The 14,764-nt window shown below is 42.1% G+C and overlaps 1 protein-coding gene across 2 annotated transcripts in view; it reads left to right on the forward strand.

Annotated features, from left to right (window-relative positions):
- Positions 1-14,764, forward strand: part of FRY (FRY microtubule binding protein) — a 364,889-nt gene that overhangs the window by 87,233 nt on the left and 262,892 nt on the right. For both annotated transcript variants that reach the window (XM_082244584.1, XM_082244585.1), the window contains exon 3: positions 7,706-7,759. In XM_082244584.1, the coding sequence (XP_082100710.1) occupies positions 7,706-7,759 (54 nt within the window). The remainder of the gene's footprint in view (positions 1-7,705; positions 7,760-14,764) is intronic.

Raw genomic sequence — 14,764 nt, forward strand, 5'->3', positions numbered from 1 at the left:
TCATTCCTTCAGAGCGCATGCGCCGATGACGTAATCGGCTGCATTAAAAGTAAATATCTCCTAAACGGTGCAAGTTTAGGAAATATTTACAGTACCTGTAGGTAAGCCTTATTAAAGGCTTACCTATAGGTACAACTTCCAAGAGAAGGTTTACAACCTCTTTAAAGCGGAGTTCCGGCCACAAAATTTTGTTTTCAATAAAAATACCCCTGGGACAGTCAGGGCTAGTACATTCCACAATGGATAGCCTCTGTACTGTCCCGGGTCGCACTTACCTTTTAGAAGAAATGCTTACCTTGAAAATGTCTTCTCCAGCGCTGCCATCTCGGATGTGGGCAGCTGAAGCCAGCGCGTCCTCTTCTGCCTCCTCTTCTGCGTCCTCTTCTCCCAGAATGCGCCTGCACCGGCCCCGCTCGTCACTTCTGGTGTGGGCGCGTCATCCCCCCACAGCTTCTGGGCATGTCCAGAGGCTGTTTAGCAGGAAATGCGGCGCCACACCGGAAGTGACGAGCGGGGCCGGTGCAGGTGCATTGATTCCTGGGAGCGATGACTTTCAGCTCCCAGGAATCAATGCAAAGAGGAAGTGACAGCGCGGGCCGCGGCTGCAGAGGGAGGAAGTGGAAGAAAGGTGAGTATATTTTTCTTCAATAACAAGGTAAGTAAAGAAAAAAAAATCGCAACTATCCATTTCTTTTTCAGGTGACAAATAGCAAGCGGATGGCCCAAAACCGATTATGTCGATTTTGTGGCCAGAACTCTGCTTTAAGATAGATTGTTGTGAAAATGATTGTTGTCCTACTTGTGAAAGATACAAGGAGGGGAGAATGCATTGTCAGAGGTCACAAGAAGCTGGCCCTGGAGCCTAAATGAAAGCGATGGGTGGTTTTATCACTTAGAACTGTCAGTGTGAGACTACATTGAATGTGCTATTTCTACCTCCCTAACAGTTACCAAAATAACTCTGTCCTCGGCTCACCTCACCTTGTACGGCTCAGGGCACCAGGAAGTTTTAATCCCGGGTGTCACCTTACTAGGGCTGCAACTAACGATTATTTTCATAATTGATTAGTTGGCCGATTATTGCTTCGATTAATCGACTAATCGGATAAAAACCTAAAAAAAAAAAAAAAAAAAGTGTATAATTTAGTTAATATTCTTGAATATCTATATGTAGTGGTAAATATAAATATCCAGCTATATAGTTGGATATTTAATCCACTCTGAAACAGATATATGTATTATTAGAGGTTTAAATGTGGTACATATCAGACTCCGAGATCAATATTTTTAAAAGACCTAAAACATTGTTTTGCAAATTTTCAGACCGGATTGGTATATAATATTTATGATAGACTCCCTTATTAATAGGCAGGTAGCTGGATACAAGCTCCCTGCACCTGCTGTCACTTATGCTGGCCATACACAAACTACATTTTTTTTAGAAAATTTTTAAAAACATTCATCCGATTTTTCTAACCATTAGTGTATATTGGTGTCCGGTGTCAACCACAGTGACAGGAAAATTTGAAGGAACAGAATAGAAAACTTCTCGATCAAACAAATCTTCAAATAGTGGATGTGGTTTTTGCTCAGAAGTTTTATTCATTTTAAAATTTATTGTTAAAAGCAAGTGGAATTTTCAAACAACACTCATCCATTCAACAAATATACAAATTATTTTTGAACAAATATAGATGCAAATATTTTTGTCCAAAAATCCAATACATGTATGGGCAGCAGAAGACCTTTAGTAGCAGCAGCATGCTTTTTTTTTTTCATGTGTATGTATATAAAAAAAAATATGCCCAGAAGTCGGATATGCAGGATATTTTAACTGGGAGTCAGACATGAAGGTATATGAAGGGTGGAGGGGGGAAAATAACATTTATATACTAAAGTAGTACTAAAAGCTGAGACTTTTTTTTTTTTTCATGGATATAATCATTTTAAATATAATGCACAATACTAGTAAACTTTTACTTTAAAATGTAATTGTAATGCCTTTTATCACCTCTAGTCTATGGGCCTCCACCTTCTCTGGGTTCAGATGCTCATCTACCCAGCACAGAGCCCTTAAAGTGATTGTAAACGTTGGATTTTTTTTCTTTTTAAACAAAAATCTTGTCATACTTATCCTCTCTGTGTAATGATTTTTCTCCTCTTCTGCGCCCCCCCCCCCCCCCCCCACGGCACTTCTGGCTTCTCCTGCCTTCAAAGTGCCCCTATAGGAAGCAGCAAAGTATAGTACTGTACAGTGTCCCTATAGGAAGGTTAAAAAACCTCTGCCTTTAGAATCACTTGGTTCCTTCTCTTGCCCAGGACTACATTTCCCATGAGGCATTGCTCCTCACACATTCACAAGTTCTCTGTCATCTACTGACATGTATGGATGGTTTCCTGAGCTGTATGTGTGTTGCACTGTATTTTCTGATATGTAAACAAATAATGCATTCTGTATGAAGGACAACTAATCAGCTGACCGATTAATCGATTACGAAAATAGTTGACAACTATTTTCATAATCGATTAGTTGACGATTATAATCGATTAATCAATTAGTTGTTTCAGCCCTACACCTTACCCCCTCATTTACTGGGGTATTTCCTCAAACAGCGTGACTAAGAGCGCTGCGGGAAACATTCCAGAAAACGCTTCTATACCAAACTATGAATAGAGGGAAAGCTGCTCCTAGTTATTGGTCACGTCTGCTTTCTAACCTACGAGAATTGCAGTTAAAGTGCGGCAGGTTATGTGCATTCCTCCATCACCTTACTGATCCAGAAAGTAATGGTCAATTCCTTATTTAAAGCAGTAATAAACTCAAAAGCAAACATTTATTATATTTCAGTTTACCAATTCTTAAATTTGGTGGCTGCATTTGTTTTTGTTTTTGTTTAGGCTTTCTTTTTCCTATTTTACTTGGTGATCCAGCCAGCAAGTCTGTTGTTTTTCTTCAGAACAAGCTGTCCTGCAGATTGAACAGTTAGAAGGTTGAGACAAACCATTTAACACTGGCAGGGGTGTTTACAATGATGAGTATTATTTATTGATGTAAAGCCTTTATCTCAAAAGAAAAAAAAATGTCACTTTACCTTGTTAGAAAGTGTGGTCTGGAGTTTTGCTGCAGTTTGTGTATCTAAATCTGCTAGTACATTAAACATTCCCCATCCTTAGACTGACCACGCTGCTGTCTAAAGGTGTCTGTCGCCTTCATCCAGTGTGTAGGCACTCTAAAACAAGAGGTGTGTTACTTGCCAGATCACCAGGTAAAAGCAGGAAAAGCCTAAAAAAGAAAATGAGTGCAGTCACCACATCTAATGATTGGTAAGCTGCAATATATTACATTATGGTTTTGTGTTTAATACCACTTTACCCATTTTCGTTCGCCCTATAGCAGTTTTCCTGCTACAGGGCAGCAGCAGCTGTGGGCCAGATCACGTGTGTATATATATATAAAATCTCAGGCCGTGATGTCGTCACACAATGGGCTGTGAATGAGAATCGGTCTGATGAAGGAGCTAAGAGGCTCCGAAACATGTTGCCGCCCACTTCACCGCTCATTGTGTGACGCCATCACGGCCTGGCGCTGGTTGGACACGATTATCATACTGGCCAGTGCTCCTAGCTGCACTGCTCTCTCCCCTTGTATGCCAGCCAGTTCAGCTGACGCCTCCGGGCCCTACACCTTGGAGCTTGCTCCATCCTTGGAGATCCAGAGCTTTCTGCTTGCAGGGCTACTCCACACGGGGCAGCCATTTGTGAGTCCATCGGATACAGCAGGAAGCGAACCCTGATATCCAAATGATCTACATGATTGTCATCTGGTTCATCCAGAGGAGGATGAGAACTTTGCTTGCCCAATTTCTACACATTGTGGGTGACATCTTATTTCATTACATGTGTTTCATTAATAAATAGATACACTTAGATGGCTGCGCCTTCTTGTTCCATTTATCTGTAGCACTACTCTCTTGGGGGCTGCTGGTGATGGGTTCCCCTGGGTTACCCATAGCAACAACACAATAGTTTAGCGACTTTGAAGTGCTTGGCTCAGTCAAGAAACAGTCTAGGGGGTTTCTTTTTTTGTTGTTTTATTAGAGAACTTGGATAGGAGAAGGGATGAGTGGGATACTCCAACTTGAATGAACTATGCACAATTTGCTGGGACATTTAGATATAACTGAGTGCAGCAAGGCTGCTGCTTCACCTTGTCACTAGCAGTGAAGAAGAATTTTACTGGACTTGTATTAATCTGTGAATCGCTCTTTAGGGCCCAACTAGGCACCCCCTTTATCCTTATTCTTCAGGGTTCTACACGGCACCCCCATTACTATAATTTTCTCTGTGTGAGCTAGCTACTTGATCCCCTGACTTCACTGGAGTGGTCCCCTTGCTGGGCCGACCCTTTGGCAAGTCCCTCAGTACTCACGGACACTGTTTTTCCCGAGAGACTCTGCCAGCAACTCCACCGTCAGTTACACTGGATCCTCTGCAGCTCAGCTCCACACCTGGTTCACTAGGCCGACTGCCTATGACCACTTTCCTCACACACCGCAGGAGAGACAGTCGTCTGCCTCCTCCTGGGACCCTGCTTCCCGCCAAAGACGCCCTGTCACATGTCCCCCCCCCCCCGCCTTTTATGAGCAATCTCAGGATGCATTGCAAGAATGCCCTCCCACTGGGACTCCCATAAAAGCTAATGTGTCACTGGCTGGATTTCCTCCACTGTCCAACAAGCTCACTCATTGGATACAGTGGGGACACTCCCTCAGACCCAGTGAATCACACCTGGAGACATGCAACAGGCAACCTAATAGATCAGGCTCCCCTGATAAGCAGAAGGAGCACAGATGCTGTTTCCTAGCACTTACCTAGGAGGGTGCTACATATCTTTACATTGATTTTAATGGGAATTGGTTTTTGTGAGCTTTTCAGGCTCTTTTATTAGTGCCAAAGCGCTTGAAAAGTGCCACAGTGTGAAAGGGGGTCTTAATGGACTTCTCTCTCTTCTTCTTTTTTTTTTCTGCCGTCACTTTTTCTATGTTTATCTTTCTAACTACTGAGAGCAGAGTGATCCAATCACAAGAACAGAGAATGACTTGTTTGGTGATTCCATAAAAAATGTACACACTGCCCCTATACAGTACACTAATTCTTTACCAAACAAAAAATTAAAATTATTATTTTTTTTTTTTTTATTAAAGTTTAAACAGCATGTACATAGGAAATTCCAAAATGCAAAAGAACATAAACATAAGCATATATGTTAGTATATCGTTACAACCAAAAGTCAGTATGCAAACATTGAAAAACATCTGTGTGATCATTCAAGGAACAACATATATTGTAGACCATAGTGCTCTTATGGTAACAAAAAATACATTTTTTTTCATCAAAAAAAGCATGTAGCAAGTATTTACTTCAACAAAAATAGCAATATCCTTTATATGGTGCTTTGTTAGTCTCAGCAGCTGAACAGAAGTCTGTCTTATCTCTGGATAGCCACAAGCAGCTGGTGGGTTTCTCCGGTTTTGGTCCAGCTCCAGCAGAACTGACCTTGAGGAGACTGGAATTTCACCTGGGCTGTTTTCCTTGTTTACCTTGTGTTCCTCCATTGCAGCTCTGTGTACTGTGGATCTGTCTCGTGTTTCCTCATACTTCTACCTTTCCTGGCTTGTACAGTTGATTTATGTACTATGTCTTCATTATTTTTATGATTATATTTAAATACTGTATGATGTATGTAAATGATCGACTAAGCAAATGATGTGTATTGAAAAAATTGTAAAATTTTCTTACAGCATTTTGCAAAAATGTTATCAGGAAAGACCAGTTTCAGTTTTCTGTATAAAGCTGACCTTGTTATAATCTGATTTTCCAGAGATTGTAGATCAATAAATGGATAGATTGTTGCCTCTATGTTCCTGTGGGATTTAACTGTGAGACGGATTTTTTATTTTTTTTTGTGTCCAACTGCAAAAAAAAAAATCAACCTATGGCTGATGGTTTAATCCACTGAGAAAAAGTGACTTTGCAGTTTAGTCTGGCGTAGGGATGCACCGATCCAATATTCGGATCGGAAATCAGCCCCGATCCGCACAAAATAGCTGGATCGGAGATCGGTAAAATTTAGCCGTCCCACGGGCTGATCCGGTTTTTGCTGAGTAACGGCTCAGCCATCCCTTACTAGGTGCAGTACTAGTATGGGATGGGAGCCGCTACTTCCTGTATAGGTCCGGCTCACAGGCGGAGTGATATCAGATACACTCCGCCTGTGAATGGAGGAGCCACACACATGAAGCAGCGGCTTTGCTCTGTACTGCAGCCGCTTGCTTTGTGTGTAGCTCCGGATCGGTTCGGTATCGGCGATTTCACAACGCCAGATATCGGTATCAGGTCCAAAAAAGTCAGATCGGTGCATCCCTAGTCTGACGTCCGCTTCTCATTAGTTTGGCTGCTTGCTGCTAAACCCTGTCCCCACTTATTCTTAAAAGCCCATCTCTATGATGGGCAGCCTCACTGACCAGTAGAAGTTGACTTTCTCGCAATCATGAAGCCTTGCCTTTGTAGGAGAAGCCTGGGATTCTCAATTTCTTCCATTCTGATCGTCTAAAGAAGACCTCTGTATACTTTTAACAGTCTGCCTGGTAAATAGTGACTTCACTGGTCGGGGTAAAAAATTATTTTAGTGTACAAACCCAGCGTCCCTGGCTATGTTTCGTGTGACCTAAACAATTGGATTGGCGTTAAACTACGTGCTGTGTGACATATAGGGGGAGATTTACTAACACTGGAGAGTGCAAAATCTCCTGCAGCTCTGCAGAGAAACCAATCCGCTTCTAGTTTTCTATTTTCAAAGCCTAATTGGACAAGCTGAAGTTGGCAGCTGATTGGCTACCATGCACAACCAGGTCCTGGTGCAGTTGTGCATGGCATATAATTATATATATATATATATATATATATATATATATATATATATATATTTTTTTTTTTTTTTTTAACTGTCTATTTCAGTTTTGGTCCAGAAGTTTAATTTCAGAACACCACTAAAAAAATATTGAACTTTTTTTTTTTTGTACATCTTAGTAGCCTTTTTAAATTGACATTCTATGCTTTTTTTGGGTGGTTCCCTGCTTTGGTGTTGATGGATGCACTGTAGATCTAGTGGAAGCAGTGGAGGTAAACTTCTTTCTCTCATGTCTTCAGAAAAGGCCTTTAGTCTAGGTTCACACTGAGGTGGGTTTGAAATTGTGTGAGTTCAGCTGAACTCACACAATTTCAAACCAGCATTTTCAGTTCGATTTCGGGGGCGATTTCACAGACATCTGTGTGGGTTCCTGCACAGATGTCTAATGAAATTGCCCCCAAGGTCGCCAAAAGTAGTGCAGAAACCACTTTTGGGAATCTGTGCGGTACCGCAAAGTCGGCGTCGCACCGATTCGGACAGTACCATTGCCGGCAATTGGCTCCGAATTGACATGCAATTTGACATGTCAAGTCGCAAATCAAATTGGGCCAATGTGAATGTGGGCTTATAACTGCAGCATGGGCAATACCGACGAGGGTAAAAAGAAGTGTTACATCAGGTGCCAGAGATGGCCACTCTTCCACAATTTCCTACTGATCAACATGCTATTACTGAATTATGCAGACTGTTGACTGATGTACCCTGTTTTGTGACCTGCTTACATTGTCTTTGCAGGAGAAGCCTTTAACAAAATCTCTGCAAAGAGGAGAGGACCCACAGTTTGATCAAGTAAGTTTGAAATACACTTTGAGGATTTAAAACAACTCAAACCTAAACAAAACCATTTGCATAGTTCCCAACTGTCCCTGATTTCGAGGGACTGTCCCTGATTTGGAACAATGTCCCTCTGTCCCTGAATAGTAGTGTTAAAAAAGCACGGGGTTAATTTTCAGTACCAAAAGCGGTAACCTTGTAGTTAAATTTACCTTGTCCCTATAATCCCCTGATGTACTTCCGCTGATTCCTTCGGCCGATGTCGGCATCCGTCTTCCGGGTTCCCTTCCCTGCAAGCACCACGACGCAGGGGGGGGGGGGGGGGGGCGGAACCGGGTGGGTTTTTTAAAAAAAGTACACAAAACCATGACATGATACATTGTAATCTGTTAGGATTACATAACTGTATCAAACCATTTCACCTCAGTTTTGTCCATAGTGCTTTGTCCAGTGCCCTATTTATTTTTATTAATAGATTTTTATTAATTTATTAATAATTTATTTAATATATTAATTTATTAAGAATTTATTAAAAAATGTTTTCCCTTTTACTGTTTTCTTCCTAAGGCCTATTACAGGCCTACAATATAAAACAACATGATCAGACCGCCAGGTTGAGGTTGAGTCTGGCAGGGGTGTGTGTCCTATGCCCACATACTTTTGCTAATTGGTGTCCCTCGTTCTCATCTTAAAAGTTGGGAGTTATGCATTTGTATCATCTTAAATGGCAGAATTTGACTTATTTTTTACGTTGTTTCATGTTTTAAATTTAAGATGGCAGGTTTTATGCAAATCAGCCAACTTCTTAAATCACACATCCTGAATAATTTGTTGGCTGTGGTTTAAAGTGTATGTAAACTTTCCACATTGGCTTCATTCTGATCTGTTAAATATGGCATTGAAGGTGTTTTGTTTTATCTGTTTCATACGTGCAAAAAAAAAAAAAATATGGTTGATCTTGTCAGTAATCCTGTGCTGTTCTGTAGTGTTATCTCAAGCTGTATAATCAGCCCTATCCATTTCACCTTTGTGAACTACAGAACATCTTCCTACTGGTGGTGAGGAGAAGGGGTGTTCTATAGTTCTAACACAATTCCTGTCTTAGGGTACCAACACTGCATAATCTGTAAGTGTTGTCACTCTAGGTAGGACAAGAAGTGTCTTACTGACACGATCACAAGGTGCAAATAATGTAAAAAAGCATTAGTAAAAGAAAATGAATACAGCCATAATATCTAAGGATCAGTAGGCTGAAATAGATTACATTTTTGTTTGGCTACACTTACGTTTTCATTTTCACTGATAAGCAACAGCCATGTTGTGTGTAGGCTTGTGACGGTATCAGATTTTCATGCTGCGATTAATTGATTAAGGTTTTGCCACGGTATACGGTATTATCACGGTATTCTATTATTAAATTTAAATTATTAAATTTCCACCTCACTTCAATTTCATTGCTGAATTTAGGGGCTTTGGTTCACTTATGCACATTATTATATAGTCAGTCAGTACAGACTCTGTGAACCAGGCCTAAAATAGGTCATCAAGCAGTGTCTGGCCTAACTGGTGATAACTGGTTCTGGCGCTCGGCTCCGATCCGATGGCCTGGTCATTAAGAGGGCAAATCCTTGTGGTCAAGAAGTGGTTAAACCTGAAGGAGGTGTTGTTTATAAATTACTTTACTATTGCTTTAGGCCTGGTTCACATGTATGCGGGTTGGTGGTTCACATTTGCACAGGCATAGCAGCCCATTGATTTGAATGGGCTGCTATGCCCTCATTTTCCGCAGAAAAAAGGTGCATGCAGCATTTTTTTAAAATTCAGTGGCCTTGAAATCCATCCTGCTTTTGCACCATGCGACTAACCTGCAGTTCCTGCTCTGGCAAGCTTTCTGCATTTTTTGTATACGTGGGCACGGCATTTAAAAATAAACAGTTTGCGTGTGCAGCAACGGCAGGTAAGTCGCATGGTGCAAAAGAAGGATGGATTTCATGGCCACTGCATTTTTTTAAATTCTGCATGCACCTTTTTTCAGCTGAAAACGCAGGCATAGCAGCTCAAGCCCATTCACATCAATGGGCTGCTATGCCTGTGCAAATGTGGGCCCCCAACCCGCATACATGTGAACCAGGCCTAAAGCAATAGTAAAGTCATTAATTGGTTAAACCTGCAGGAGGACCGGTGTTTTTATCTATTAATGACTTTACTATTGCTTTAGGCCTGGTTCACATGTATGCGGGTTGGGGGCCCACATTTGCACAGGCATAGCAGCCCATTGATGTGAATGGGCTTGAGCTGCTATGCCTGCGTTTTCAGCTGAAAAAAGGTGCATGCAGAATTTAAAAAAATGCAGTGGCCATGAAATCCATCCTTCTTTTGCACCATGCGACTTACCTGCCGTTGCTGCACACGCAAACTGTTTATTTTTAAATGCCGTGCCCACGTATACAAAAAATGCAGAAAGCTTGCCAGAGCAGGAACTGCAGGTTAGTCGCATGGTGCAAAAGCAGGATGGATTTCAAGGCCACTGAATTTAAAAAAAATGCTGCATGCACCTTTTTTCTGCGGAAAATGAGGGCATAGCAGCCCGTTCAAATCAATGGGCTGCTATGCCTGTGCAAATGTGGGCCGCCAACCCGCATACATGTGAACCGCCAACCCGCATACATGTGAACCACCAACCCGCATACATGTGAACCAGGCCTAAAGCAATAGTAAAGTCATTAATAGATAAAAACACCGGTCCTCCTGCAGGTTTAACCACTTCTGGATCGCAAGGATTTGCCCCTTTAAAGACCAGGCCATCGGATCAGAGCGCCAGGACCAGTCATCACCAGGTAGGCCAGACACTGCTTGATGGCTATATAATAATGTAATGTGGGCTGCTAGGCGTGTGTGTGTGTATATATATATTTATTAGAGCTGCACGATTCTGGCCAAAATGAGAATCACGATTTTTTAGCTTGGAATAAAGATCACGATTCTCTCACGATTCTCTGTGTAACAAAAAAAAAAAAAATTGGGATAACTTTACTGTTACGTTTTTTTTTTTTTTTTTATTCATTAAAGTCTAATCATTGCGTTTGAAAGACTGCTGCGCAAATACAGTGTGACATAAAATATTACAACAATCGCCATTTTATTCTGTAGGGTCTCTGCTAAAAAAATATATAAAATGTTTGGGGGTTCTAAGTACTTTTCTAGCAAAAAAAAAACTGATTTTAACTTGCAAACAGCAAGTGTCAGAAAAAGATCCAGTCTTTAAGAGGTTAAACTTCCTTTCTCCCTGGCAGAGGGAAGGAAAAGATACAAATGTAATCATTTTTGTTTATAGTTAGGAGACTTAATGCTGAAAGGTGTTAGCTGAGTGAGTGAATGAGTCATCCAGCTCACTGAAATGTATCAATTCACAAGTCAGGCAGACTTGACAGAGAAACTCGGTATTTTAAAAATGCCACAATAACAATACCGTGGCTATGCAATACCGCGATATATCGAATTACCGAAAACCGGCATATGTCTAGTTGTGTGTGTGTGTGTGTATATACTGTATATGTGTATATATATATACCTGAACTACATAAAGCTCCTATTGGTTTATGACAGCGGATTTTCTTTTCTTTTTTGTTCGTGATAAGGATCTGCTAGAACAGGAGTCTCCAAACTTACTAAATAAAGGGCGAGTTTATTGTCCTCCATACTTTAGTTGGGCCGGACAGTGGCCAGTGGAAGTAGATAATCCCTCCGCCTTGGTGGTCAGATGTAGTAAAAAAAAAAACACAGCACCCCTTTGGTTAAGATGAGGAAGAATGATGCCCCATCATTGGTATAGGTGGGAGGAATAGCGCCCCCATCGTTGGTGTCAGTGGGGAGAACAGGGCCCCATCATTGGTATCAGTGGGGAGAATAGTGCCCCATCATTGGTATCAGTGGGGAGAATAGTGCCCCATCATTGGTATCAGTGGGGAGAATAGTGCCCCATCATTGGTATCAGTGGGGAGAACAGTGCCCCATCATTGGTATATGTGGGCGGAATAGTGCCCCCCATCGTTACTATCAGTGGGGGGGAGAATAATGCAGCATCGTTGGCATAGGTGGGAGGAATAGTGCCCCCCATCGTTGGTATCAGTGGGGAGAATAGTGCCCCATCATTGGTATCAGTGGGAGGAATAGTGCCCCCCATCGTTAGTATCAGTGGGGAGAATAGTGCCCCATTGTTGGTACTAGTGGGGAGAATAGTGCCCCATTGTTGGTACTAGTGGGGAGAATAGTGCCCCATCATTGGTATATGTGGGCGGAATAGTGCCCCCCATCGTTACTATCAGTGGGGGGGAGAATAATGCGGCATCGTTGGCATAGGTGGGAGGAATAGTGCCCCCCATCGTTAGTATCAGTGGGGAGAATAGTGCCCCATCATTGGTATCAGTGGGAGGAATAGTGCCCCCCATCGTTAGTATCAGTGGGGAGAATAGTGCCCCATTGTTGGTACTAGTGGGGAGAATAGTGCCCCATTGTTGGTACTAGTGGGGAGAATAGTGCCCCATCATTGGTATAGGTGGGAGCAATAGTGCCCCATCGTTGGTACTAGTGGGGGAGAATAGTGCCCCATTGTTGGTACTAGTGGGGAGAATAGTGCCCCATTGTTGGTACTAGTGGGGAGAATAGTGCCCCATCATTGGTATAGGTGGGCGGAATAGTGCCCCCATCGTTACTATCAGTGGGGAGAATAATGTGGCATCATTGGCATAGGTGGGAGGAATAGTGCCCCCATAGTTGGTATCAGTGGGAGGAATAGTGCCCCCCATCGTTGGTATCAGTGGGGAGAATTGTGCCCCATTGTTGGTACTAGTGGGGAGAATAGTGCCCCATCATTGGTATAGGTGGGAGGAATAATGCCCCCATCGTTGATGTCAGTGGGGAGAATAGAGCCCCGATGTTGGTGTCGGTGGGGAAAATGGTGCCCCGATGTTGGCGTCAGTGGGAGGAAGTGTGCCCCATCTTTGATGTTAGTGGAAGGAATAGTGCCCCATCGATAGTGTCAGAGGAAGAATTTTGCTCCATCATTCGTGTCAATGGGAGTAATAATACCCTGTTGTTGCTGCCAGAGGGAGGACTAGTGCCTTGTATCAGTGGGAGGAATAATGTCCCACGTGCCAGTTAAAGGCAAGCAGAGGACTGCAGTTTGGAGCCCACTGTGTTAGAATAGAATTGAAGTGCCATTATACAGTATACTGCTGGTCCTGATGTATGTAAATGTGTAACACAAACACCTGACGCTAGAGAAATATGATGCCTACCTCCTCTGTTAGTAAAGCTGTGTGACAACTATTCTGCCACTTTCTTATGTTTGACAGTGAGCCATGACAAAATAAGATGAGCTGACTCCTCACTGGTTTTGAGGTGTTTAGTAACTGCAGTGGTTAGCCTTATTTTTTAATAATATTTTTGGTGAAAGTTCCAGACCTATGTATTGTTACTTCTTTTACTATTTAATGTATCAATGACCAAGTGAATGGAGGTTCAGACTTTTCACCTACACTGGCTGTATATACTGGATCAATGATTCATTAGGTAGTGAAGTCAGGATCAGATCACAGCTCCAGAACCTGTGAAAACAAGTATGCAATGACAGCTCACTTATTATTATCCTTGCAAGTGCCATTTAGGAATGCCATTGGCAAGAGACAAAGGCATCCCTCTAATCTACATTTGGAGTGTTGTTATAGACTATTCCAGTCCCAATGAGAACCTGTATATTGCCATGGAGAGGTTATATTGCTGTTAGAAGTAAAATAACATGAAATTAAGCTTTGTTGTTTGACAGCGTAAGGTATTAGTGCCTGTGCATCGTGACACTTCTGTGGGAAAGAGTAATTATATGGGCCTGTTGCCAGAAGAAGAATAAATATTGGCTACTCCTGTCACAGGAAGTGGTGTCTGGGCCTTGTGCCAAACTGAAGGACGATGGCACCCCTGTATGGTTATAGCATTTATCAGTGCCTCCTGTCGGATTGTGATGAATTGACTTAGTGATCGTTTACTTCTGGTCACCGCTGAGCCCTTAGTGGGACTAAGAAGTGGCTTATGTATATATGTATGTCGCATGGACCAAGAGGGCTTTTATTGCTCCTGAAATAGTAAAAGTTCAGGCTAATGATCACTGCAAGAAGGATAGGGCATTACGTACGTCCACCTCCCTGTATGAGCTTTTCTGGACCAGCAAATAGATATTGTATTGTATAAATCATCTGGGGAAATTGGTGATGACAATTGCCTTACTCATAACTGGGTCTACGACACCATCATGGCACTCTTTCTCCCAGAGAAGCGTGTCCATATCTGTTAAAGAGAATCTGTCATTGAATAAAACATTTATTTGAGAAGGGTCTTATAAAAACTGCACATTCCTACTCGTATGCTGTAGCAATTCTGGGTCAGTGACTATTCAGTAAGTCATTGACCTGGAACCTGTATACATCACATGAGTTTGGAAATGACTGCTTCCATCAAAACTTTATTTCAGAATTGTTTTGCTGCATGAAAGGGCCCAATAAAGAGAACCTGTCACTTTACCCTGAGGTTCTCCTAGATGCTCGTTCCAACCCACACACAAGACCTTTGCTATACTCTTTTGCTGCTCTTTTTGTCAGAACTGTCTGAAATACCTAGGGCTTTCAGGTTTTGGTAAGTGTGTGACCTTCTATCTGTTCTCCCAGGACGCAATACTCACGTCTGAGCTGCCTCTTGTCATAAAGTGATAAGGTATTTACAGTAAAACCTTGGTTTGAGAGTAACTTGGTTTGAGAGCGCTTTGCAAGACAAGCAAATTTTTTAAATACATTTTGACTTGATATACAAGTAGTGTCATGTATAAAAAAGAAGAGAGGAGCCTCTAAAGTGTAGCAATATGGTTACATTTAATGAAGGTTCAATATTTAGCAACTCGCATGGTTGATGATTAAAACAGGCACATCTAAGTATGCAGGCATCCGGGGTAAAGCTGTCCACATAGACCATCCT

Source organism: Pelophylax lessonae (assembly GCF_965119305.1).
Source record: "Pelophylax lessonae genome assembly, chromosome: 2".
Taxonomy (NCBI): domain Eukaryota; kingdom Metazoa; phylum Chordata; class Amphibia; order Anura; family Ranidae; genus Pelophylax; species Pelophylax lessonae.